This window comes from Grus americana, chromosome 7 (genome assembly GCF_028858705.1).
Source record: "Grus americana isolate bGruAme1 chromosome 7, bGruAme1.mat, whole genome shotgun sequence".
Taxonomy (NCBI): Eukaryota; Metazoa; Chordata; class Aves; order Gruiformes; family Gruidae; genus Grus; species Grus americana.
This window is the reverse complement of record NC_072858.1, coordinates 36,496,137-36,524,070: the sequence shown is the minus strand read 5'-3', so window position 1 is coordinate 36,524,070 and position 27,934 is coordinate 36,496,137. Positions and strand designations below refer to the sequence as shown.

The window sequence follows — 27,934 nt, the reverse complement described above, 5'->3', positions numbered from 1 at the left end:
CGGGGAGCAGCAGTGACGGCGCATGCGCGGCGGGGCGGACGGGCAGTTCCCGCCTATTCTTCTCACAAGTCTGGCTGAGGGACGCCGGGGCGCATGCGCTTTGAGATTGTGGTCACGCGACTCCTCTGTTCGCTTGGCGCCAAGCGAGCCCTGATTTGGGGGCGCGCGGCCGGCGCGGGTTGCTGACTGCGGCGCGTGCCCGTAACGGCTGCTCGCGGGCATCGCCTCACACAGGCGTCCCCTCACAGGGGTGCCGGCGGCCGGTCGTGCTCTCGAGTGTGCGTCCGGCTCCCTCGGCTTAGGAGGGAAGATGGGGAAGGTTGCCCGGTATAGGCGCACGCAATGGCTGCCCGCGTCTCTTCAGCTTTGCAGCTGTGGTAAATGTGCGGCAGGCCAGACCCACGGGGAACCTCGCACAGTTCCTGCCCTCCTAAGTGCCTCAGTGCGGCGACAGGCTGGGCTGGGCGTTGCGTTGGAAGGGCCCGTTAGAGCGTTCTGGGAGCAAGGTAGCAAGCGATGTCAGTGGGAGGTTAAAATCTTTTAAAGAATTGAGAGCAATCGGTACTGGACGCTGGGGGTGTGGAAGGAGGTTTGAGTTCATGTACGTGCTCGGAATTGACGGGATATGGGGGCCGCTGGCACCTCCTGCCGTTAGGGAAATATTAACTTTGAGCTCTGATTTCATTTAGGGATAAAGCTGGTTAGGAAGTACCTTGCAGAAAACCGCTTAAGACTAAATAGGTGCAAACGACGATGCAAATTCCCATTTTTACGGTTGATGCGTTTACAAACCAGCCGTTTTCTGGAAATCCTGCGGCAGTTTGCCTGCTTGAAAATGTAAGTTTTAAAAAATAACTATTTTATGAGGGACTGCAATGGCATTTACTGTTTACTTCACCTGAGCACTCAGCACTGCATTAGACTTTGCTTCCTTTACTTAGGAGTTATGCTTGCAAGTGTTGTTTGCTGTTGCTTCAGAATACAGAGTAATTAGAGGTACTAATTTTTGATCATAACAATTTCATACAAGACAGACTTTGTATTTTTTGTGGGTCTTTTTAAAGTGTTTTTTTTTCTAAAGGAATATACAGGTTTTATTCTGAGTTGTCAAAAAGTAATCGCTTAATTTCTTCAGCCAATGGATTCAGAGTGAAATCTCTGAAAGGAAACGGAATAGCATAGAATCTGCACTCAGTTTTTGAATCAAATGTTAAAGTGGGAGGGTTTTCCTTTTTTCCTTCCCCCCCCCCGGAAGGAAAGAGGGGGACTATAGACCTGGTTCTGAATCTTTCACTGTTACTGAGTCAGGTTCAGCTTTAGCCAAGTCTAAACAGCCAGGTTTTATTACTTCAAAGATGCATGGTAGTTTTAGTGCAGTTGACAGTAGTCATCCTCCTCGTCAAGGTGTTCTGAACAGTTGGTACTAATCGGTACACTTGACAATTTCTACCAAAACCAAATTACTAAGCTAGATTAGAAATTTATAGGCCTTATATTACTTGTATAATAAAACTTGAGGAAAATTGTAAGTATACAAATATATGTAGAGCAGTCAATGGCAATAGCTTGTACTGACAATATGAATCCTTTCTAAATGTTCCTAAGCCCATCTAGATCTCATACAATACAGCCTACTTACCAGATCAGCTAGGTATAACTGAGAACATCTCACTTCAGAGGTAGTTTTGGCCCCTTAAAATCTAGAACTTACTTTAAAACTATGAGCTTCTAATTGTATTTTTATATTAATTTTACTTTATTACATTAATGTATTGTCAGGGCAACTTATTTGCATGTTGCCTTTGAAGAAAGATTTTAAAGTTTTTTCTACAGTACTTGGGGCCACAGAGGCTTTAGTGTCAAAGTTAAAGTGGAGATTCAGTTAAAGCAGATATTCTAAGGCATAATTTTATTCTAAGCTCAAAGAAAGTATGGTGCAGCTAGCAACAATATTTCTGTTGTCTGTTCCCTTCAAAGTCAGCAGATGCTTTACAAAAACTGTTGAGAGTAATGCAAGAATGGCAAAACAAGCCCTTTCTGTTTTTCAGAAGTACCACAGGATGGCAGTATTTCAATAAAGTTTTATTATTTTTAATAAAGTTTTGGTTGGTCTTTGTTGTGGTTTAGTATCTTTTAGAGTAATGACAGAACTATTTTCCTGGAATAAAGGAGAGGTAAAAAGTTAGAATGTTGTTTAATCGCATAGAATTCACTCTGCAAATACAGGTCTATGATACATATCAGTAATTGTTTTCTATCTGTAGTATGGGATCATTGGCTGAAAAGGATTAAAGTTATTAAGGGAAATAAGTAATGTTAGCAGGGCAAATTTTTATCCGTCAGAGGATGAACCTGACCAACTCCACTCAGTACTTGGTTTCATTTATATTTTACTATTTCAAAGACGAGATTCTCAAACCTGGCCAGTGAGTGTAAGGGAGAAAGAGCAATGGAACAAGGGTGAAGTAGAATTTTACACAGTTGCTGCAACTCATGTGTCCGGGGTTCAATGTTCACTGATTTAAATCTTCAGGCAGTTAGAGCAGAATGTAGCAAGCTCCAGCATTTTTGTTTTTCAGTTTATCTGCCCTCAACTTCTACTAACTTATCGTATCGTTCCCGTTGTTCAAAGGGTAGTATCGAGGGTACAGCCATAAGGGCTGATCAGCCATCTTGGCTGTTGCCGTAGTCATTACTGCATACCTCTTGCTGGCATGGATTTTTCAGAGTTATAAAAAGAGAGTTGTAGTTATTTTTAGATTACGTTAATAATGACTTCTCAGTGTGACTTTAACCATAACTTTAAAAAAGATCTGTGTTCGTGCAAAGACTGAGTTTAGGGTTTTTAGTGATTTTATTTTCCATGTATTCCATGAATTTGTAAACTAATAGGACAGATATTAGAAATGCCTATGTATTGCAATGATTGAACTAGTTATCCCATTTTATGCTTAAAGGTTTTTCTACTCTCAGAAAGTATTTTGAAATAAAAATAGATCTATGTTTTATTATAATAGAAAATGAAATGACTGTACTTATTTGATGGAGTTTGATTCTGCATTTTTTGGCCTGCTTTTATTTGGATTTGTCGTTTCATCATTAGGACTTGGATGAAGATTTGCACCAAAAAATCGCAACAGAAATGAACCTTTCAGAAACTGCTTTCATCAGAAAACTGCGCCCTGGAGATGACTTTACCAAAAGTGAGTGGTTCTGTTTACCCACCAAAATCTCTTACAAGGCAATAGGAAGACACTGTGGGTGATGATGGGAGAGGAAATGGAGAGACACTAGGAAAGATACAAAGTGTCAGACAAATAGAGAGTCCAGTCAAAATCATTTCATGGATTAATTTTCAGCTGAATCTGCTCACTTTGGAGTTGTGTGGTGGCATGAGCCAAAGGGCTGGAACCCCTCTAGCCTGGGGTTAGATTCCAGGTTGAGGTATCATCTTGGCATGCCCTCACTTTGATATGGCATAGTGGCAGAGAGAGATAAACAGCTTTGGGGTTATCAGCTGTCTGAAAGAGGTCCTAGAACAGTATGCAAAGAAACTGTTCTTTATCATTTGGTTGGTTGTTCAGGGAGTGGGATTTTCTGCAGTCTCTGTAATTAAAGAGGATTTTCTTAAAGCATTAACTATCATCGCTTACTCCTGTTGTTAATAAACTGGATTTTTTTTTTTTTAGGTTTAGACTAAATGCTTGAATCAAGTAGTAATACTTTTCACTTTTCATGTTAACACTTTGCCAATGTTTAATACATTTGTTTGTTTTCAAGTTGTCCATATCCAACAGCATGTAAAATGCCAACTTCTTTTTCATTAAAGTGCTTTTCATATTAATGGGAGTAGAGTTTGTGACATCAGACCCACACAGCTGCTAAAAACATGTACAATTTTTTTGGAAGGAATTTAGTCACTGAGCTACACCTGAGAATGTGTGTGTTGAGAGGGTGGTGGAAGCGAGAGGAGACCAGGAACATCAGAATTTAATTTAGAAGACTGTCGTCTGCTTCTGGAACATTAATTGGTGTAGTAAGGGCTCCTGGACAAAGAATATGCTTTTGCAAGAATAGGAGTAGGAATTTGTGATCTGTGCATTTCATTTAATTTTCATTAAGAAAAAAATCTATATTGTGGATACATTGATTTATAAGAGTACAAAATGTCTTCTCAGTCTGAGTACAGCTGTATGTCTCAAGCACCCGGGCAGGTTTTCTGGGTCACAGAGCTTGTCTGCTCTGGTTGGTCATGGCCGACTCCATTTCCTCCTGCTTTCAGCCACAATTTCCACTTGGGGGAGTGCATTAACACCACAGGGCTGGCTCACAGCTGGGTTCTGTGTCTGCCCTGTCTCAGAGCGCTCCTCTGCCATGTCCATTAGTTTAATCACTAGGTTTTGTGGGGATTCTATTTGTTTTCATTAGACAGGGGACTCTGACTTTAATGCAGTAATTTTTCACAGGGGCAATGACAAGACTTGTTTGGGTCTTTTAAAATATCATTTGTTTCTTTTGCACCTTTTAGTTGTGTTTGTATGGTAATCACTTGAAATATATTTTCATAAGCATTATCTTAAATGCCATAGTGCAAGAACTCTCCAGAAGCTATAGGAAACCAAGTATAGTGCCAAGTATAAGGTTCCAACGTTTTTAAGCGACAAATAGAAATATGATTTCTAGTGAAATGAAGGGTTAGTGTACATTAGAGGCTTTTACCAGACTTGACTGGTGGTTTAAGCAAAGAACGTAACTGACCTAGCTCTGGTACAGATTCCATTATACCCACAAAATTAACTTGAACCCCTAAAGGGTAACCCACCCTGCAGGTGTACAGAGATTGTGACTGTGACTTCATAGGATTCCATAATACACAAGGACACGGAGGCTTTATCTTCTAAATTCTCTATTACAGATTACCATGAATACCACAACAATCACTACTAGCAAGTATGCCTATGATTAATAAAGTGAATATATATATATAACTCAAGGTATTGCAAATTATTGTTGGTGATCAGTAGTATAGTAGGAACCAATAATAGCAGCAAGAAGTATATATATTATTACAAGTTACTACAAACTTATGACCAGTCAATAATCAAACTTATCAATAATATAACAGTAGATATGATAGATTACTTATATATGGTACCAAGCACATGGAATAGATTCTAGGGGGGGAGGACAAACAGATCCCAGAAGGGGACCCAGCCATCCCAGAAGTGGGAAGACAAACAAAACCAAGCCCAGAAGTGGGCCCAGAGGGGGACCAGTAAAATAAGAGTCTCACTTGAAAATGATCTTTGTCATGGAGTTTGGAGTCAGCCATGTGTCCCTGGCAAGGGTCCATGATCTTGTAGAAAGTTCATGCAGACCTGTTTAGGAAAGGGAAAAATACATGCAGCACAGAAAGTTCTTGGAGAGAGAAGCTTCATTTTGAGTAAAAATGAAGTCATTTTTACATCATAGAGACATAGAAGAACGTAGGACACCACCACTTCAAGAAGCGAATAGATGCTGTTAATTTCTATTTTTCACCTGGAACAGCCAATAGATTATGATGTTTTCTATTCTCTCAGACCAATTTTTATTTTTCCAGACTGTTTTCCTGTTCTTTCAGTTAGAACAACCAGTGGCAGTGACCGATTCTTATATTCTCAGGATGTTTTCCCCTTTTTCCAGACTATTTTCACATTTTCAGGTGAAGAGTTGCTGTTACAGTTTGTTGGTTTTGTGCTTACTGATGATATCTCACCATGTCTCCAGTTTCTATCTACCCAGCAGCCCTTCAAAGGTGCCAGCTGTGCTTCTCAAGGATGCTTCTGGTTCCCAGGCCCGCAGGCATTTCTACTGTCCAGCTCCTCTGCTCCTGTAACAAAGTAGCTTTCCTCTTAGTACTACACTCCTGTTGTTGACCTGACTCAAAAGCAATAGCTATTCCAAAAACCAGTGCAAAATAAGTTCCTAAAAGAGTGTTTAAGAGCAAGGCTAATATAACGTGCATTTTGATTAACTGAAATGTCATCACTCTGTGTAAAGTTTTGAGATAAATTGAAGAAATAGACTCCCTCCACTTAATAACGTTAAATAAACTTTATTTTCAAGGTTCCTGCTTTGGACTCAGGTGGTTCACCCCAGCCAATGAAGTTCCTCTCTGTGGTCATGCTACGCTTGCAGCAGCTGCTGTGTTGTTTCACATACAAAGTATGTTTACAAGCTGTTTATTACTAGAACTTTTTAGAAAATTTACTTCTAATTAAGATCTCTGTTTTCGACATCAATGACAATTAAATGTTCAGAACATTCAGAGAACACATATGGAGATACCTTAGGTATTGCCTTTTACAACTGCTCTGTAATTGTAAGGTTGTAGTCTGATGCCTACACTTGGATTCCGATGCCCGACTATTACTCTTGTTTAAGAAAAGTGCTAAGTATGCAAATGTCATCTGGGAAAGGTACAGTAGAATTTGATTAATAGAAAATATTGCTCTTTCTGTTAAAAGGAAATTCTCATTCATTCTAGGAACATGCAGGAAAGATTCACTGGCAATTTCTGTGTTTATTAGCCTCAGGAGATTATTTATTTAGTTGGGAATTTTACCTCAGAATACAGATTTACTGTAGTTATATTTTAGCTGCATAACTAACTTTTGCTGAATATACTGAGCTTCTTCAAGCACTATAATAATTTAGATTCAAATTCTTATGTTTGATAATGTTGCAATGTTCTCTCTGTAGAAAACACAAATTCAGTTCTCACATTTGTGACGCTGAGTGGGGAATTAAAAGCCAGACAAGTGGAAGATCATATTGTCCTGGACTTACCACTTTACTTAACCTACCCACAGGTCAGTCAAAAATTTATTCATTAAAGGCTTTCAAGGAAAGTATGTGTTTATGTTTTTATGCGTATATCTGTCTGTCTGTAGTTGGATAGGTACCTACATATATATGTTCTATTTTTTTACAGTGTGGTTTTTGTTTTTTGCTTTCTTCAGGTACTTCAGGAAGTAGAAGAGTTAATAAAGGTAAAAAAAAAAAGAATCTGTATGTGGTCTTAGAAGCACATTTATAAGAGCTATATTTATTTTTATATATTAAAATGGCTGAAGAGTGGTGACATGGCATTGCTTGGTGTACTCCTGAAACACTTGAAACACTTAACTTTAAAGGTCTGAGTCATGCAGCTCAGGAAATGAAGTTCTCCAAAATGCTGCAGTTGAACTTAGGTCTCCCACTACCATTGACTGGAGCATCAGTATTTATTTCAGTGGCATTTTCAGCCTATTGTATGCATCTGAGGGCAATCTAGTGTCCTTGCCCTCCTGTAGGTCCCTAAAATTCTTTGGAAGTTGACATATACAGAACTTTTAGCAACTACGCATATCCATTCATGCACTTAGTGCGTTTACTTTTCTTGTTTGCATGTACTTGAGGGCTGCATGAAAGACTTTGCATAAGCTCTGTTCTAGCAGGGAATTTGTTAGATGAAAATGTTAAGGAAATAATATTTCATGTTCAAATTACAATGTTTTTCTTTGTCTCCTTTAACTTTTCCACCAGGCAGCCATTGGTGACATGATTGTTCAAGATCTCCGTTATTCTCCTGACACAAAGAAACTCTTAGTCCGCCTCAGTGATGCTTATGAAAGGTGTCTTACACTTTTTTTTTTAAATAATCAAGTGTGCAGAAATTGAGTCTGCTTGTTTAACCTTTATTCCTTATATACTAGGCTCTTTTATCTAGGTTTAAAACAGGTGGATATTAAAAACTCTAATTTAAACTCCCATGTTAAATAGTTATTTTGTCTTCCCATGTGAGCTTATTGAACCTGCAAAGCTGAATAAGATCAATGTGAAACCTTTCTCCAAGAAAAGGAGGTGTAGGAAACAGTTCTAACGATGATGTATTTTCCCCATCCGAGTAAAAAAAAGATCCAGTAACCTAGCACGAAATTAGGAGTCTTGCTTCTCAAATGAGTAAGTGCATAGCTGTAGAGGTCTGCTTAGTGAGACTGGGCACATTGACAGAATGCCATTCCCATTTGTCTGTAATGTGTTTACACGTACTTAACAGCATCATAAGTAGTTTTACAGAGGAAGTTCCAATTCAAGTGATTTCAAAGCATTTGTTAATCTCAGAGAGCTAAATTTCATTGTTAAGTACCATTTGGATATATTGTTGAAACAAATTCTTTAATCAGGCCAAATTACTATTATTTTCAGTTTAAATTTGGCCTAACTAATGTTTAAAGATTGGGCTAGTGGGGAGATAGAAATATTCTCAGCTGAGTACTTATTGGTTTTACTCTTTCAGACTTTATTTTGTAGGGAGGTATCTGCAGCTTCGTAGACTTGAGACTGTTGTAGAGTGCTTTAGAATCCCGTGAAGATCTGAATGGTATTAGTTGTTTGCTTGCTCTGAAAGGAGGTGGAGTGCTTACTCATTGCATTCTGTAGTGATGAAGTATTTCTTTCAATGATTAAAACATTGAAACAAGAGCGTACATTTTTGTAGCTAATATTCCAGGATGCTCTGTTTTCAGAAGTAAGTAGGAAATGCATGGCTTGAGCTTTTATCTCTACTCACTCAGAGTGAATTATATTCAGGGTAGTCTTCTGTCAAATGACATTGGGAGGACAATGCTACAAATCTTGTCTCCTCTTAACATTTTCCCATGACTGTTTTGGGATTGTAGAGAAGATGGTTTTGTAGTTTTCTGTTTCAATACTTAAATTAATGTAAAATGAAGAATATGGGCTATTAAAATTCTATAATTATATTCAAGATCTGTGTTGGAGGAACTGCAAGTGAGCGCACAACGCTTTTTGTCAGCTGAAAAGACAGGAAAGGTGAAAGGACTCATACTCACTCTTAAGGGAAATTCCAGTGGAAAACATAAAGGCCATGATTTTTACTCCAGATATTTTGCACCTTGGTATGGAGTTCTGGAAGACCCTGTTACAGGTATGTGTTTGTGTGATAAGCAATTCTTACTCTTGTTCAGTTAAAAGATTCTGATTAAACTCCATGATTCTGGTTTTGTGCTTTGGAGTCTCTTACCAATGACTGTTTTATATGGACAGCAGGAGTGTGCTCATTAAACTCAAAACTTTCATGACTGATGCCAACTTAATCAGAAAAAATCAGCTTCTGGCTGTCATCAGGCCAGATATTCCTGTGTCTTGTTCACATTTTTTCCCTGAAGTATTCCAGTTAGAGAAAAGCTAGAGACTAATTTGGTATTGAATGAGTATTGTAGTAAAAATTCATATCCACTTCTGTTGGTGTTCTGTATTTTTTTTTTTGTGCTTCAGCTGAGAGCTCTAGTTTCATGACATTTATTGTGGATATTCTCAGGCCTATGAATAATATGAGCTCAGCTAGTTGTCTGTTTAGGGGGAGGAAGGCTAGTTCTCTGCCCATTCCTTTGATGTTCCACTCAGTAGGTGTGATGATGATTGCTGCAGAATAGTACTGTTTGCTTAGGTACCAGTTAATCACGGGTCAATTATTAGTCAGCTGAGAACTTGGTCAAAAATGCTCATTATGTGTTTTGCTAGATAAAGAGAAAACTCTCTTTGTTAGAATAATGCTAGTTATTCAGCACTGCTAGCTGAAAGAAAGGTTTACAAAGAAATATAAGAAATATAATAATAGGGTTTTTTAAGCTTTCAGTCCTGCTTTCCTGATAAAGCTAGAGACAGTCTGGTAGACATCTAATCCCAGAGCTCATTTCTTGAGATTTCTGCAAAGACTAGTATTGATATGTAGGAAAAGATAGAATTTTCCTGAATCTCTGAGATTTTTCTAGTCTTATTGTAGCTCACTGTTGCTTTTCTTCCATCTTTAAGTGTCCTTTCTTTCATAGAAATAAATCTTTTTATTGTATTGCTGAAGTATACTTTTAGCAGTGTTACGGCTTTTTATTATATTTCTTTTGTAATAATTTCTTAATAATGCTATGTGTCCTGGTGTCCTTGAGCCCTGATCATTGTAGTTACTTCACAGTAGGGTTTCTGGCAGAGTGTCTTTGCAGCTAATGTAGACTGAAGCAGCATTTCTAGCTATGATTCTGAGAAATCATTCTAAATTTTTAAGCCATCTGCCAGTCAGGAAACAAGAAACTGGTCTTTTAGTTTTCAGAAGCTGTGGCGAGACCTTAAAGATGTTGAGTTACTTCCTGATATTTAGCGGCATTCAAGACTGAAAAATACCTAAGGTTTTGTTGTGAAAACTGTTAGGAGAGGAAATGCTTTTGTTTTACACAGTGACTTCTATCCACCTGTTCCTATTCTTAAAAAATACCCAAAAGCCTGTTCAGATTTTTGATGGGTAGCTGTTCATGTTTCATTGAATAACATCATGTTTAGATGAATAATATATTGAATTTAATATTTTGAGATTCTGGTATTAGGAAACTTCACTTTTGGTGAACAAATGAGTACTTTGGCTCAAGTTTTTTAATCGGTACTATCTGGTATTCCTACAAATTGTGGCTAATCACGAAGCCCTCATCTATCCAAAATTTACATTGAAGCCAGAAGATGAGGAAGTAATACTGCTTTATTGTAAATAAATGAAATGTTAAAGCCTGAAGTTCTATCTGCTGTGCAAACTCTTACGTGTTTTTGCCCTAGACACATATGTGGTGCTTGATGTATTTATGGTGTTTACATTTGGAATGTGCTTGCTCTATAAAGTAGTGATTCTAATTTAATTCTGTACTTTGTTTTCCAATTTCTTGTAAGGATCTGCCCATGCCGTTTTAAGCAGCTACTGGTCAGAGCAGCTGGGGAAGAAAGAAATGCTCGGTAAGAGAAATGGTTTTCTTGCAAAGCTGCCCATAAGAGCTACTCGCTAAAAAAGGAAGAGTATTATTACTGCAATCCAAACTGTAGCAATAACTCCCTATCCATTTTCTCAATTTTAATATAATATTATGTAATATTTTATGTGTGAGGTAATCTTTAAGAAATTGCTTTCTTTTCCTACCCACCAACATGACACATCATGCCTGCAGGGAGTTTGAAGTCTCGGTTTCTGGATTGTAACTCTCTGCAGTTAGTTTTTGATCTCAGCTTTTGGATTTTAGTTCTTATGACCTTTCATCATAACTGAAGGTTGGTGAACTTGAGATGATGTTAGTTTTGTGTTTTGATTGATTGAATTTTACTTCTTGGTCTTTATGGCTTGCACTTTGGGTATTAGGAAAAGGTATTGTTATTTTCATTCACAGTGTGTACTTTCCAGTAGAATTTGGACAGTGTTTTCCTTTCCTATCATGTATATTAAGATGAGATTGAAAAAAGTCATATGGTTTCTGCCTGATTTTGGAATTTTCTTGAGACTTACTCCAGATTGATCCCTTCAGTGACTTCTTTAGGAAACTTAGGTCTTAGAATAGCTAGTGTTGTTATAGCTAGATAAGAAGAGTTTATGGTTTTTTAACATTCAGATTCTACTCACAGAATGTGCTTTATGGTATAGGATTTTTTCCTGGTTTCTGATACATTTGTGTATTTAGGTATAAAGATCAGTTTTCCTCAGGATAATTATTTTTTACATGGTAGCAAGGAAGGATATAAGAAAGAATAGTCATGTTACAAGAACAGAAAGAGTGTGACTGACAAATATATAAGAATGGGGACAAGATACATGGGCATTGGCAAATTTTATTTGTTGGTGATTTTATTTGCAGTCTTACTTTTTAAATGATTAAGCCTTAAAGGAAATTGAGATGACTGGACCTCTGAAATCAAAGAACAGATTTATTGGCATCCTTTCAATGAGAGATGCTTATTAGATCACATATTTGTTGTTAAGCAAGAAACTGATGAACTTGGTGGAAAAAAACCGAGAAACTGTTGATACATGACAACACTAGATAAAGAGGCATTGGGTATTTGTTTGCTTGTTGTGTTTCTAGTGCTTGGCCAGAGAATGGAAGAACAACAGAAGCGATATAAAATACCCTCTGGTTCCCTAAGAGAGGGCAGGGAATTACAATTCTTTTGTGCACCTGACAACAATTAAGTCTTTGCTAGCATTTATAACAGAGATTGGATCATTGATCTAGTAAGGTTCTTTGTCTATAAAGGTAAACGCTTTTCCAAACAAACAGCTACCTTGAATATAAACCTTCCTATGTTTGGTCAAATGAATCTCAAAACGGATTTTCTTGAGAATGATAAGGTCTTTAAAGGATCTCTTTGTGCTCCATAGCTCATTGTGGTAATCTACAATGACTGAGACCTCATCCATCATGAATTGAAGGAAAGGTTTAACATTCTGTTCCGAAAATCTCATATTTGCACAAATCCATAATGTTGGGGTGAAAAATCCCAACATATTTGCTGAAGAGGAGAAACTGTCTTTGGTAATGCATCCTTATGGACTGGCTGTTTCTCAGAAGACTTTGACATTTTCGGAGGTTAATGGGGAATTTAAAACTCTTCCATGCCATCTATAGACACTGCTTCTTTAAGTGATTAGACAGGAATTCTGTCTGTATTTTTAGATTATACTTTCTACCTGATTTGCATTTTCATGTATTTTGTATGTACTGTACCATTTCCTGTTTTAGAGAAACTATCTCAAGCAGCAAAGGCAGTTGATACTGTAATCAGCTTCTCTAATATGGTTAGCACCAAAAAAAGTCCTATCTGCACACAAGATAGGTTGTTGGTTGGTTGTTTGGGTTTGGTTTTTTTTTTATTTCGTGCATATATGTCCTCAAATTTCTTTTGTGGTAGAAATGATACAAAGCAGATTTAAAGAGAATAAGTTCATTTGACATCTGATCAACATGTGGTCTCTGTGTGTGTTTATGAGAAATAACTTTACCTTATATGCACGTGACTGAGGGGTATCAGGTAGTACTGGAGCAAATTCCATTACTAATGAGATTATTTGGAAAAGATGGCTGGCAATCAAGAAGATTCCATATCACCAAAGATTAATAAATAAGAACATTTTTTGACTCTTAAGAATCCTTTGCGGTAGCTTCTGTAATATCCGATACCTTTTATTGCAAGAATAAAAGAAGATTTTCTTCCATGAAGTGAAAGATATGTTAGTTCCAAAATAGATCAGATATGAAATAATATAAAAATGAAGAATATTAAATCTATTGTTAGATCTCTCTGGGTATTGTGACCTTTAGGAGGAGGTCAGCTACATCTCTGCTGAAGTATGAGACATAATTTCCTGTGTTTGGGTTCTCTTCCTACTTTTATTAGACCAAATTGTCTAATAAACCACCACCCTCATCAACTACAAAGAGAATTTTCCAGTCTTTTTACAAGGTGAAATACTTTATGATCTTTCTTGAAGATCTTTCTTGGGTTCAGTATCAGTCCTTGCCTTTTTTTATTTGAAGAGTGTCTGCAATATTGAAAAAAATACAATCTTTCATATCAGATATATAGACTTTCATAATTGCTAATGAATGTCTAAGATAACATTTATAAACATGCATCAGGAATTCTGTATAACCAAGCAGATTATAAAGGACTTAACAATTTATTGTGAAGAGAAGGGGCTTTATCCAGGACAGTTTTTGATCTCAGGTGAAGCTAGAGGAATCCTTCTGTACCCGTTTACTTCAAACGGCTGTATTAATTTGTGGGGAAATTTTGTTCTTGTTACTGCCTTTAACGTCTCTGATTTCTTTCCAGTACAGAACAGGTTTATAGCATTTGAGGGGTTGTTTTTTAGGGGGAGAAAAAAACCCCAACAAAAGTACCCCAAACCCCAACCTTACTTTAATAACTGTAAGATTAAACATTCACAAATTTTGCCAGGATTTCTTTCAATACAGTCTGTCCCAGCTTCTAACTTTTCAGTCTCCTCACTTTTTTTTTTTTTTGTGTGAAGAAGTTGCTTTATTCACGTAGAATAAATCTACCTGTATTTAAGTTTTTGCTAATTTGAATTCTCATGAAGTGAAGAGTTTTGCAGAGTTGTAATTGCAGCTTTCATCTTTCCCAGGTAATCTCAACATATAGATCGACCACATCAGATTTATACACAAGTGTAACATCTCTGTCAAAGGAGAGGTCTTTCTCTCCATCAGTCACCAGATTTATCCACCTGCTTTCTTAGAATAGAAAAAAGTCCTGGAGATCTTAACTTCATTTAAGTTAAGGAACAAGTGCTTCTTTCATTGGTCCTTTTATAGGGTTTAGAAATTCAACCAACATAATGGTGACTTCTAAAACTGGGTATTTTTACAAGAGTGGCACTTGTTCCTGAGATGATGTCATTATGATGACATCATGAAAGAAATCTATTACTCCTCAAATTCTGTAAACGATAGTCATTTAAATACAGCTAGGCTGATAAGAAGCTCCTCAAAACAACAGGGTAATATTAGTACAAGGCCACTGGTCGCCTTGTGAATGCAGTGATGCATGATTCTGTGATATCAGCACGCTCAATCTCACCGTCCTTGTACCTACTTGTAAACTTTCCTGTGTCTCAGATTAATCACAGAGGAATTCAGGGCACTGTGAATTCAGCTGTTATGTATTATTTCTACAAATCAAAATGTACATATTTGTATATAAAATATGTATAAAAAGTGTATGTAGTATAAGATATTCCTAGTAAATACAGACATGGAATGGACGTACAACAACTTTGTGATCCAAAAGGCAAGTGCACATCAGAGATGGCTTGAATGTCTCTGGAGACATTGCTATTAAATGAAATCCTCTAGTTATTGAAATATTCCATGCAGGTCTGTTTACTTTCAGACATAGTGTGAAATAGCAATGCTTCTGTGTGAGAGAAAGAAAAGGTGAAGTATTATTTTCATAGAAGCTTGGGTAAAATTTTCTTTTGTGGCTTTTTTCTTTTCTTCTTTTCTTTTACCTTGAAGGTTTCTTTAAAAAGAAAATAAAATGGACCAGTATCAAAACAGTCTCAACAATCCTGCCATGAAATAGACAGCACTGGTTCCACATTTAAAGAAAGAACAAAAAAAACCAAACCAACCAACCTCTGAACATTTGACATAATTGATAATTAATATCTTTTATTTCAATTTGCTATCATGAGGAAGTGGGAGAGTTTAGCTGTGTATCCCCACTTGGCAATAATAATTGAACTATTTTAGCATGGTCTGGATCTTTAGGTATCCAAAATACTCCAATTGAAGGCATTACTCCATACATACATGTTGTTCTGACAAGTTAATAACCAGTAGTTGTATAAATTGAAAAAAACCAGTAAGTATCAATATAAATCTGTCTATAGCTCCTGTTTCCACTGTTTTGGAGTGTTTGCTTTGTCTGAAAAACTAATATCCTGCTATAAGGAAGAGGTTTCTTGTCAGCCGTGGCTTAAAATTGTTTTAAAGCACACAGTGTACATGCCATCTGTTAGAGATACTATGCTGCATCAGGATATGAATACAATCTGTACCCAGTTTACAAATTGTGGGTTTGTGAGGAAGAACATGCCCTTTGGCTTTGAACAACTTTTGTAGTAGTTGGAGATTCATTGAGTAAGGAGACTGTGAACATTAATGCCTTGTCATCCATTTACAGCCTTTTACAAAAACAATGCTATATGAAACTCAGACCTGTGCTAAATGACATCTGAACCAGACCATTTTCTGATCAAGTAGTTGTGCAGCTAAAAGTGAACTACTGAACAAGTCTATGGACTCAACATGCTGTGAGCATTATCGTCCCACCTGTATATGGCTAAACAGTTTAGGCAAAACTTTAGTTTTGTAATTATTTACAAGTGGAAGACTATTTCTGCTTAAATTTCATCCAGCTGTATTAAATTATATATTCAGGATTATATAAATCAGTATCTGTTCCTGTCTATGTAAGAATTTGATCTCAGTTTGTGACAGCTGAAGCAGCATCTATGTTTCTTTCATAGACTTTTTCCACTGGCTGCTTGAGTTTTATTTACCCATTAGCTAAACACATTCTTTCAACCTAGTGTTCAATACCAGTAAAGTAGTTCTTCATTCTTATGTTCTTCCTTCTTACCTACAGAAATTGTCTGTGCCATGAATGGAAGAATTCAAAACTTCTTTAGATACACAAAGGAAACTTGGTTGTCTACATCACAGCAGGCTATCCTTCACTACTTGTATTAACTAGCATCTTTGTCAGACTCAATAGACAAGTTCTAGTCTTAGTTACACACTCAGCTAATCTTCATCCACAAAGACAATTCATCCAGGGTGTCCCTGGTACAGTGCTTGCCTTGGTGCTGCTTGCCTTCTGGAGACAGGCCTCGTTTCCCTGAGTTTTCATGGATTTGTACATAATTCATAATAGATACTATTGTTTTAACTGTGGATTCTTCTTTCCATTTAGCTTTTCAATGTTCCCGCCGTGGAGGAGAGTTGAAGATTTCACTGCGTAATGATGGAAGAGTTGATATTGCAGGGCAAATTGCTATTGTATTAAAAGGAAACCTGACTTTCTAAAGAAATTAGCACTAACAATTTCTTATCCCACATCGTCAAATTATTCATATTATTCATATTATGCTGATTATATCTTAGCTCTAGGCAATGAATTGCCACTGTCCTCAAAAGTCTTTGATTACTTATTGTCCATTTAAAAAAAATGCTTGGAAATGCTCACTTCTAATCTTCAGGATCCTTAGTATTGTTTTCTTCATTTTCATCTTGCCACTTTATATGTACGCTGACCTCAGAAACTGTCCAAGGACAGCTATCTTGTTTTTCTGCTTTTAAATGATTCTTTTCTTCATTTCCATACTCTATGTTAACAGCCATTCCTGCTTCCTGCATTGAATTGTAAACTTTTCTGATTGATACAATAATCAGACTTTTTCCATGTTCAGTCATTCTCCATGAAATCTGACTACAGTCCTTTAAAAATTAATCTTTCCCATAGATTGAAGTGATGCTCATATGTTCATTAATTTACTTGAATTAAAATATGGAAGAAGAAAAAAGGTTTAGAAATGTGCTTCATGGTTCTCTTTGATGAACACTGTTTTTCAAATATGAATGGTATTACAATGGCTTGTAGTACTGCTGCTTAGTCAATATTTTTTAATTAAAATTTTAGCAGAAAGATTTAAGAGACGGACATAGTGATGCACATAAAACTGGTTAAAATCTGAAAGAAAACTTTATTGGTTACAGCAATATCATTTACTTTTCAAAGACTGAAGATTTGCTCTTGAATTAAAAGCTTCTTCTGTAATTTTCTTCATGAAATGTACTGCTTCAGATTTTGTCACTTTTTCCTTTAGCGTTCTCATCTTTCTCTGGATTTACTAGGAATATTGAACTGTTTCAGTTACTCTAGCTAAAACTTGTCCTAAGCTTTGCTTTAGTTCTTTCTCTTTGCAATAGTTCAGGATGAAGTATTTTGAACTCAAAGGCACTTTCATACTGTGGGAACAGCTGGATGTCAGCCCTTTATAAATCATGAGGAACTTAGTTGTGCCAAGTTTCCCTATTTCCAGTTACTTTTAATTTTATAACTCGTAACTTACATCTTACTTAAGCCCGAGTAGCTGGAGGCAAGTAACAGTGTGAGAATCCTAGGATTCATTTGACATAAAAGTTTCTAGCTCCTGTTGCTACACAGAACGTACCGAAAATATGATTTAAATGCACTACGAAGCTCAAGAGCTAGATGGCAAGCAAAAGGAATTGCCAAATGGAAACGCATGTTCTTCCGTATTCATTCTTGCTGAAGTTCATGGACCTGAAATACAGTTTGTAAATACGGACTCATCGTGAGATGCAACACGCGGCTATGGAGGCAGCTTAACAGCAGGGTTGCAATGGCATGTTTAGTTGCCACCTTGACCTTGCCTTCTCACAAAGCAAATTGATCACTTTCTGGCTAGTGACCTGGATCTTCTTGAGGGGCAATACTGCAATCTCGTTTTGCTGCATTTGCTACTTCCTGTGGGTTTACGCAAAGAGTGAGTCTGGCCCATAATCTGAGATTCTGTTTTTCAGAAAAAAAAAACCCCTCTCCTTAAGAATATACATGAACTAAAGAAGCAATTATTATTCACCCATCCACATTTAACAAATACACAGTACAATTATTTTTTTTTACTCAAGAGGACTAATAATGAACAAAGCCCAGTAAATTTTAAATATACTATCTAAATTTCCTGACCAAACCAATATCTTTGCTGCTTAATGCATTTTTTTTTGTTTTAATAGTTTACTACTACTAAGTCTCTATTTCTGTTCAGGATAGAAAAATCACCAGAGCTCAGGTGGGAGCCTATGCAGTAATGTGTTTGTAATCAACGGATTAGATAATCAGCCATGATTTATTAATGATGAATTAATTATACCTGATTGTGCAGTTCTGCTGCCTAAATGAAGCTTTAAAGCAGATATTTTATTAATCATCATTGTGCTAATTGCAGACACTTACAGAGGGATTGCTAATTAAACATGCAACCATATGCAAAACAAGCAAGGCTGCTGAGAGTGGCAAGAAAAAGAGCACTCATTTTCTGAGTAGCAACTTTATTCTCATGAAATATTGTGTAGTTGACCTGGTGATCCTAATCACTCACTAAGACTTAATATATTGTACATTTTCAGTCAACGGTAAAGAAAATTAATTGTTGTGACAAATTTTGTCCATCTTTCCTAGTGAAAAAAACAGGTTGTGCGAGCTTCAAATTATTTAGCATTTTTGTGGCCTTGCTTCACATTTTCAGGCAAAGGATTTGCCAGTTGGTTTTATTAGCTGTTTATAATCTAACTTAACTATCTTAATTTTGAGCAAGATCCTGAATGCTAAGTTACCTTAGCACCAAACGTGATGTCTGATTACGCTTGACATGAGAATTCAGACTCAAAATTGCATGAGTTTCACATCAAGAAAAAAGAACACAGTGATGTTTAAATAAATTAATTTCCAAGAGCTGAGGTCGGCACGGAAAATTCAGAAAGGAAACAGTACTTAAAGGTAGGTTTCTGTGAAGAGACTACTATCATTTAAATGAACATTAATGCTACTTGATCTTCAACCTATGCAGCACAATTTTTAGGTCATTATGCTAAATACAATCTTTGCTGTAGAATTTCATGCCGACTTCTTCATCGTGGGCTTTCCAATGATTCTTTTTAATGCAAGTTACTAGGCCTTCCTCATTAATTAAAAAAGTTTGAGAGAATTTTTTGGAACTGCCTGCATAATATTACAATTATTAACATACAAGTTTGGAATTTAGTGTTTCTCTAAGAAAATAGTTAACTTGCATTGTTTTGATTAAATTAAAATGTTGAATCAAGTTAATTTAAGTGAAGATACTAAGTGGAAGGTTAGAAAAATGCAATATCTATTTGTTTAGTGTTTCTGGTGCAGAGGATTTACAGAGCTGTTTTGTGCTGCTCTCTTAATTAAGACTGTAGCCGCGGGATGTGTTGAACCAAGAGCAAATTATGTGAAGGGAAAATTCCAAAAATTCCTGTGTGCGTGAGTTATTTATCACGAGAGTGTTCAACAGAAGGTCATTAAGTTACAGGCCACTGTAAGTTTTGAGTAAATCCCTGGCTAGATCCAACAGCCAAGACATGAAAATTTGAATACACATTTGCTCATTTTACAACTTTGGTGCATGTCTCTGCAGAGGCATAGCTCATGTAGGGGCTAGGAAGAAAGCACATACAAAGGAGGAAGGAAGCAACATAAAGAAAAAGTTTAGCAACAGAAACCATATAAGTTTGTAGCTTATGGAAATGAATATACAGCTAAAAGGAATGAAAAGAAAATGAGAAGCCATTTTTTTTTTATTCAATAGGTCCTTTAACAGATTTGCTTGAAGGATTCATGAAAGTACTTTGCATTTCTTTTCTGTTATCTAGATGAGGATAGACAGAAAACATATATTGAAAAGTTGTTACCAAAACTGGAAAAATTTGCAAAAGTTGGGAATAAAAGATCTCACAAATGTGTACACAGCAAGAGGTCATAGAAAGGAGCCATATGTTCCATAAGGGGTAGGAAGGGAAATTAGCAACAGATGAGGCAGTTATTTCTGGGAAAGGAAAGATGTCTTTGTCTCAATATTCATCAGAGTGACAGGGAAACATGACAGGAGCAGAGGGAGCCTTCCCAGAATTAAAAAAGGAAACTAAGTTAAAATTAAGGGTGATGCCAAATCAGGTAAAAATTAAATTAGTTCAATTAAAAACTGACAAATGTACCAATTAAGCAGTTTGACTTTTAAGTTTGTTGGATTTCTTTGGTTTTTTGCTTTTTCCAGAGGAGTAGATGTGTCTTTAAAATAATTACCAGACTTAAATGAAAAGACAGAACAAGGGATTTTTCTCAATTGCTGAGTTACTGAGTCACTGTCCTTTTACTTCCTAACATTTACTACAAACAGTAATTAAAAATTTTCAAAAGAATGGGGAAGTGGAATAACAAGATCCAGTATATTACCAGATAGTTGAAAAGTGTGAAAACTTTTTTACTAGAGGTCAATTTTAGACTAAGACCCTTAGTTTAGACTTAACGAGTAAGAAAAAATAAACATTTCTAATTGATGGTTTCTTTAGTGAAAGGTTCGCTTTGACTTGTGTTTTTGCCTCACTGATTGGCAAAGGAGGACATTCCTTGTTTTTTAATGTCATGAATCATATAAGCCTAAGTTTTATCCCACCGTCCAGTGTTCTGTGACTTTTTTTGGCGATACACCCAAACCAAGAAACCACTTTCCCTATGTAATTTTTGTCCTGTTTAGAATTACAGGGTAGATGAGATATGTTAAGCAAACGAAAGAAAAATTCTCAAGAACTTTTCTAGAATTGTGAAGAGGAAGGAGTTTGAAGGAGATGAAGTAGGTTTGTGAGGAGCAGGAAGAGGAGGAGGAGGTGTAATGCCTGTGTAGAGACTCTCTAGTATGTCAGCATAGTTAAAATGCTTAAGGGCACGTCCTCACTTTTTGCCTCTAGTTGAAGTTAATGATGCAAAGACAGTTTGTGTGATCTGGTAGTCAGATTGAGAGATGTTAGGCTAGAGAAGAGAATTACGTAGGTGATAGTAGAGCTGGAGCAGAATATGAGGTGCAACAAAGCCAGGAACCTGAATTTGAATCCAAATGTGTTCTCTGCTGACCTTTTGCTATGATTTGGATCCAAACAAAAGGGGACTTACTGGCGTGCCCATCCCACCAAGGTCAATTCAGGTGGGAAACTCCAGCTGGAATTCTTGAATTTTTCTTCTTTCAGAAGGCGTCCTTTCTCCATAAATATTTATGACTGTAAACAGATACAAATTATAACCTTAACGGCTATGATAATTTCAGTCACCCATATTCAGAAAGAAATGGCTCCTTTCTGAACAAAATAATTCTGTTTTTAAAGCAGCCTTTTGGACTTTAATATGTTTATTAGCAGCTTTCTGAAGGTGTGTCCGATTGACTTACACATTTAACATCACAACCTCTGTTCCTACCTGTATTTTTAAGGAGTATGGTTACTACAACTTTCAGAAACCTTTCAGCAGTTAATAGTTAATAGCATCAATAAACAAAGTACCCTTTTAATAACAAACTGCAGGCACTTTCTCAATAAAGTTACAATTTCAGCAGAAAAAAAAAAAAAGTAGATTAAAAGGGAACACCTGCTCCTGTAAATTACTGTGCTGCAGGTACCAACCCAGGAGACTCTGCAGATGGTTCTGTATTTGCAAACCTGACCTCACCACCCCTTCATCAATCTCTGACTGATTGATTCTCTCCAAAGTAGAACACACCATATCCCAAGGTACTGGAAGACCTTTGAATTAGTCCCAGCCAGAATACCAATTAATTGGTACTTTTCTTTCATTTTGGAGGTTTGTAACAAAGGATTCAATTGTCTCATCAAGTACTACCACCAACTAAAAGGTGGTACAGTCAGACAGGTCCAGGAAGAGCTCCAGAGGGAATGGTACTTCAGGAAGTGTAATCTTTGGTAGATTTCCCTGCTGACCGGGAATGTGGATTAAGTTGTGCTGTGCCCTAGGATTTTGAGATAGACAAAAAGAAGGTGGAATCTTGATCCTTAAAATGATACAACATGAATTCATCATTTCAGTTGGCCTTCCCTGCCAGCCAAGAAAAAGTAGAAGAGAGACCATAAGTTCTGGATGTTCATTTTCCCTCCTCAGCTGTTTTCAGGCATCTTAGTTCTCTTACTGAGACCTGAGACTGATTATGCTGGTCTTTTCTCAGCTAGGACAAATTTTCTCATGTGCTTCTTCCAATGTGTACCTATGCAAAGGCCTTGTACATTGTGTTGAGACCAGTCTAATCAATGCATCCTTTTTCTTTGTGGAAGAATACATTAACACCCTTTCTTAGAAAACAACCCTTCTGAAAAAAATAAATACAAGCTTGTGTTCCCTTTCCAGTCTTACATGTTCCTATTTTGTTACCCATACTCCTCAAAATTCAAAGGAAGACAGTGATACAGTGATACATGTTGGGCTTCAGTGATACCAGTAAAATATTTGGGTTTGTTTCCTCTTCATTGAGCACTTTGAATTTTACAGCTATTCTGTCAGTGCCTGAGATATGTTCAATGGCTTCCACTCACCTTCAAGAACATACATGCTTTCCCTAAAGAAAAAGATTTAGAGAGTAAGAGAAATTAATCTGCATGCAGTTTTCCAGAATTCTTTGTAGTTTCAGACTCTTACTGGATTGCTATCTTGGATTATTAGGTAACTGGTAGTCTTTTCTGCATTTCATAGATTCACATACATAAGGCCGTCATCTAATCTGATGACCTGAACACATATCACATAGTCCACAAAGCAAACTGTGCGCTGAAGCCAATACTTTGTGATTTAGGTATAGTAGAAAGACATCCAAATTCAATATAAAAATGTAAGCTTATGAAGAATCTATCGTATTCCTTGGTAAAATATCTAGGAATTTTCTGTTGAAAATATATTCTGTGTTTCCAGTTCATGGTTTTCAAACTTTGTCCTCCAGCTATTGGATCTTTTTATGGGTTTGTCTGTTAGATTAAATAGCCCTTGATGTAAAGCTTGCATTCTTGATTTTTTGATGCTATAGAACTTGGGCTGGAAGTTTTCCTAGGGTTTGACTCTAAAAGCATCACTAATTCTTTAAACTGATAGCACTTTTATTCAATGTGCATTTTTCAGCCAGTCTGAATTACAAAACTATAGTTATTACTATGCTCAGTCACTTTTTTTTTTTAAAGCTGTAAGGAAAAACAAAGCAATACATACCTTTTTGCTTCTCATTTGTATATGAAGACAACCAGCTGCAAGAGAAATACAGCTGCCTTACTGCGTTTTTTGCATTAGGAATTAAGTTGATGAGTATGTTGATGGCATGAGTAGTTGATAGCATAAACCACAGTGAATGCAATTAAATGAGCAAGATTGTGTCATTTATTTTGTATATCTAAAAGGAAGCCTGTTTAACACAAGTGGCTGCATATATTGCTGTAAAAAGCTTTTCATTTGTAATTTCCACTGTGATATTAATTAAGTCTGACAAAACTTCCCTATCCTGAAGTTTGGATAATTCAAGCGAAAACTCCACTAAAATCTGATAGAATGCTGTCATTCAAGATTCTTGAAATCTCTGAAATAATAAGGAATGAAAAGAAACAACTAGCTTCATGGGAGAAAAAAACCAACAAGGTTTTTAATGCCAAATATTCAGTCCTTTTTCTACATACTTTGGATGAAGTGAGTTTTTTGCTCTTCTAGTCATGGTTTATCACTTTTTTATTCTCATGTACCTAATGGGAAACATTGTCCCTTGTGCATTCTAAATCCAGCATTAGCATCACTATATCACTATATTAAGTATTTCTTTATTCACAGCCAGCTTACTAGTAGCTTTTAGACTATACCCATCACGTCTAATTCATTATAGGTTGGAAATGTGACACTTGGGAGATTGGAAAATCTGAAACATCAATGTTACCAAGTGCCTAACTAGAACATCTTAATCTTTTAGAATAGCATTTCTTTTGATGGAAGAACCTCTGTGGTGTCCTGCTGTCCGTTTGGACAAAAGAGCAGATGTGTTGTGTGCCAGTGCACTCATCTGTCTGTGGCAGGATGCAAACCAATATAGCTGCAAAAAATCCTAGTTAATTTGGAAAGCGTTAATTACAACATCAGCCCTTACAGTTAATAGTATAAACTTTTACTTAAACTGAGTGTGGATTACTTAATTTCCATAACAGTTTAATTATAATGTAAAAATCTAATGGTAAAGTAATGTAAAAAATGAAGTGACGTATATATATATTTTGTATATGTATATGTGTATTTATACGTATCTATCAATTTGTTTTAAGATTTCCTTTTACCCATATATTTGATCCTTTTCAATAAGTTTCAAATTTCAGCAAGTAAAGGTAACCTTGTTGTAAAGGCTTTTTTAAAAAGTAAGTAAAAACATGCTTCTGGAAAATGTTATGATTTAACACATGCCTTCCCAGAAAAGGGGAATGCTATGCTTTCATTAAACAAGTCGCTTTCTAGTTCATACAAACAGCATTATGAACTGAGGTCCTGGATGACCAAAACTTACAGCTATTTTTAACTTTTGACACTTGATTAGTCCCATTAACTGCAGTAGGGTTACATAAACCTGTGAAGTTAAGCATGTATGTGGAATTAGTATATAGAACATCTAATTAGAATCCTAATTTTCTTTACTAATGGGATTTTTGTAGGACATCACTTAACATTCTGAAACATATTCATGGAATATTTTACATGATAACTATTATACATTACTAAAAGAAAAGAAGTTAAATCTGCAATATTGTATTTTAAAATATAATATGTCCTTATGGACATACAATATTCAAAATGTCATGAGAGATGACTTTTAATTTTCAAAACTGAATACATTAAATTTGAACTATATATATCCAAAGCATTTGATTCATTATTTAAATAATTTAGCTGATTTCTTTATATATTATTCTGAATTTAAATAATTTAACTGATTTCTTTATATATATCCTTCTAGATGTATTCTATATATATTTCTTTAAAGAGAAGTGCCTTGAAAAAGGCATATAGCTAACAATTTTTTAAAAATGTTACTAAATATGTTATTAAATAAGAGAATTCATCTATCTCATTTTTATGAAGCACCACTTGACAGTACAGATCCTTGAAAATGTTACTGAAAATACTGTCACTTCTTATTCGTACATGTTTCTTTGGCTGGTCATATTTATTTCCTGTATTTTTTCAGTGCAAAAGTGAAAGTTAAGAATGCTTCTAAATAAGTACCTTGACTACACTGCTCTTACCCCAGAAATTCTGTTGTGAAATACTCTGAAAACTGATAGTAAGTACATTTATATAACAGTTTTGCAACTATACAAAGTGAAGGATAATCGACAAAAGTCTCATTTGTGTAACAGCTTCGACCCATTAGGGGCTTTTAAATCATGCATCACTGACTTCAGGGTTGCTGTTGTCAAGCTACTTACAGATCCTAGTTAAATCAGGCATTTCATATTTTTGCCCTCATTCGCTTTTGTTTACCAGCAGGAGACAAGATATTTAATTAGTTTTGGGGCATTTATAATCTCCTCTGGGCCAGCTCCAGCCACAATGCTGGACGCCACTTCTGAGTTAATTCCAGTCAGGCTGGCCCCTCCAGTACAACATATGGGTAACCTATAAGCCTTTAGCAAAAGTTGCAACTGAACTATTAGAGGGGTGGGACCTCCCTGCTGGGAAAATACTGCGCAACAAAGCAGAAAGGGGCCAGCGTCACCAGTGGAGGTCAAGGCAACACTTAGACCAAACAGCATCTGGCAAACTGTGCCAAGTAGAAATCAATGAGAAGCAGGGCAGTGGGTAGTAATTTTATGCCTGTTTGCACAAGAAAATAACTCCTCCTGAACTGAAAAATTATTTTATAAAAAGCTTATGGCATCCTTTGGCATCGCCCTCTCCATTGTTGCTTAATATATTTTTATTTCAATCAGTAAACTATATGGCACAGTCTATACACGATTTTGTTTTGGGCAAGTAACACTAATTGTAGCTTTCAATATGTTTTGGGACATGAGGAGTTTTGAGAGTCTTCTGCCTAATTGATTAGGAACCAGATGTATAACTGCAATTCATTTCCAAAGTGCATTACATTCTCTTCTTCATGTTACAACAATGAGTCAAAGGGTTTGAGAAGGAAAAAAAAAGACAGTTCCTAATATTATAGACTAGATTCCAGCCACTGTAAACTGTTGCAGCTCAGCCCACTTGAAACCTTCCCTTGTTTTTCATCTTCCTTTTATTCTTTATTTCTGTTCCTGCCTGTATCTCTGCTTATATCTCATCTTGTGGCCCTTGTTTTTCCCCCTTGTCTGTCTTTGCTTTTTCTCTTTTCCCTGAAATTCCAAGTGCTGGTGTTTATCTTAAATATTGTAAGCAGGCTGCCACTGAATTCAGTGGGATTACTCAGGGCTTAGTATTAAACATACGCGGTCTTTACAGGTTCATGGCATTATTTTATCCCTTACAGAGCTTCTTTCTTGTGCACTTTTCTGCTTCTCAAAACAGGGACCATTCTCTATGGTTTTGGGGTTTTGTCTACTTGTCAAGAAGTATTTCTGTTTTCAACAATTTCATCACTCATTTTCATACTTAAACTGCCTTGTATTTTCCTGCACAGTAATTCTTTCTGTACTTCGGGTGAAGCAGGTTGCAGATTGCAAAGTCTTTGTGGTATAGAAATTATACAAAAGTAATAGTGTTTCCTAAATAGATTGACTGTCTTGCAGCACTCAGTTTTCTGTGGTTATAGGTGCTGGGAAGATACCAGTTTCAGTCTGAGGGTCTTCACGCCTCTTGATAGAGAAAAGAATAGACTTTAGACAGTGACTTTTCACTGTAGGAAAAAAAGGGAGAAAATGAATGTTCCAGCACTTTGCTGGAAGGAATAGGAAGCTGAATGTTCATAGAGTGTGTTATTGGTCCTCTGCCTTGGAAGATTGCCATATGAGGAAGAAGAACTCACTAGAAGTGAAGTGGACTAGCTGTTGGTGTCCGGGGACAGAAACAGTGCTTTTACTCAGAGAGTGCATTTTTTACAGTTATAAATTATACAGAAAAGTTTTAATGTAATAGGTAAAATGCTGCTTTTTTTTTCTTTTGGTTCTCCTTTTCAAGCATGTCAAGCTAGATGCTACTTGCTTGACCAAAATTTGCATGTGCAAGCTATTTGTTTATTCGATTTTAAATAAGATTTTTTCTGCTGACGTATCTGGGAAAACTCAGTGGGAGCACATTCTTAACATTCCTCTCCTTTGATACCATGAGGAACCTTTTATACCTCTCTTTCTCTACTTCTCTTTCTCCCCTGAATAGTAAACAGAAAGGTCCGCTAGTGTAACAGCTGTCTCTTCAATAAAAGCAAGTGTAGCGTTGTCTTTGTGGAGAAGGACCTGGGAGTCCTGGTGGACAAGAAGTTATCCATGAGCCAGCAATGTGCCCTTATGGCCAAGAAGGCCAGTGGTATCCTGGGGTGCATTAAGAACAGCGTGGCCAGCAGGTTGAGGGAGATTATCCTTCCCCCCCTACTCTGCTCAGGGGAGGCCAGATCTGGAGTTGTGTGTCCAGTTCTGGGCTCCCCAGTTCAAGAAAGACAAGGAACTGAACAGAGCCCAGTAGAGGGCTATGAAGGTGATTAGGAGACTGGAGCATTTCTTGTATGAGGAATGGCTGAGAGGGCTGGATCTGTTTAGCCTGGAGAAGAGAAGACTGAGAGGGAGGGGATCTGATCAATCCTTATAAATATCTAAAGGGCGGATGTCAAGAAGATGGGGCCAAACTCTTTTCAGTGGTGCCCAGTGACAGGACAAGGGGCAACAGGCACAAACTGGAACACAGGAAGCTGCATCTGAATGTGAGGAAAAACTTCTTTACTTTG

At 36.6% G+C, this 27,934-nt stretch overlaps 1 protein-coding gene across 2 annotated transcripts; it reads left to right on the top strand.

Moving 5' to 3' along the window:
• The first annotated feature begins 169 nt into the window (after positions 1–169).
• PBLD (phenazine biosynthesis like protein domain containing) lies at positions 170–18,626 on the top strand. Of its 2 annotated transcripts, none has more exons than XM_054832388.1 (9): positions 170–837; positions 3,104–3,203; positions 6,109–6,207; positions 6,745–6,854; positions 7,005–7,034; positions 7,570–7,658; positions 8,796–8,974; positions 10,759–10,821; positions 16,354–18,626. In XM_054832388.1, exons 1-9 carry the CDS (start codon positions 754–756, stop codon positions 16,464–16,466), a joined length of 867 nt encoding a protein of 288 aa, XP_054688363.1. In that variant the 5' UTR covers positions 170–753; the 3' UTR covers positions 16,467–18,626. The 2 variants fall into 2 exon arrangements, with proteins under 2 accessions (XP_054688363.1, XP_054688364.1); XM_054832389.1 differs by lacking the exon at positions 170–837 and adding an exon at positions 2,823–2,976.
• Positions 18,627–27,934: the final 9,308 nt, after the last annotated feature.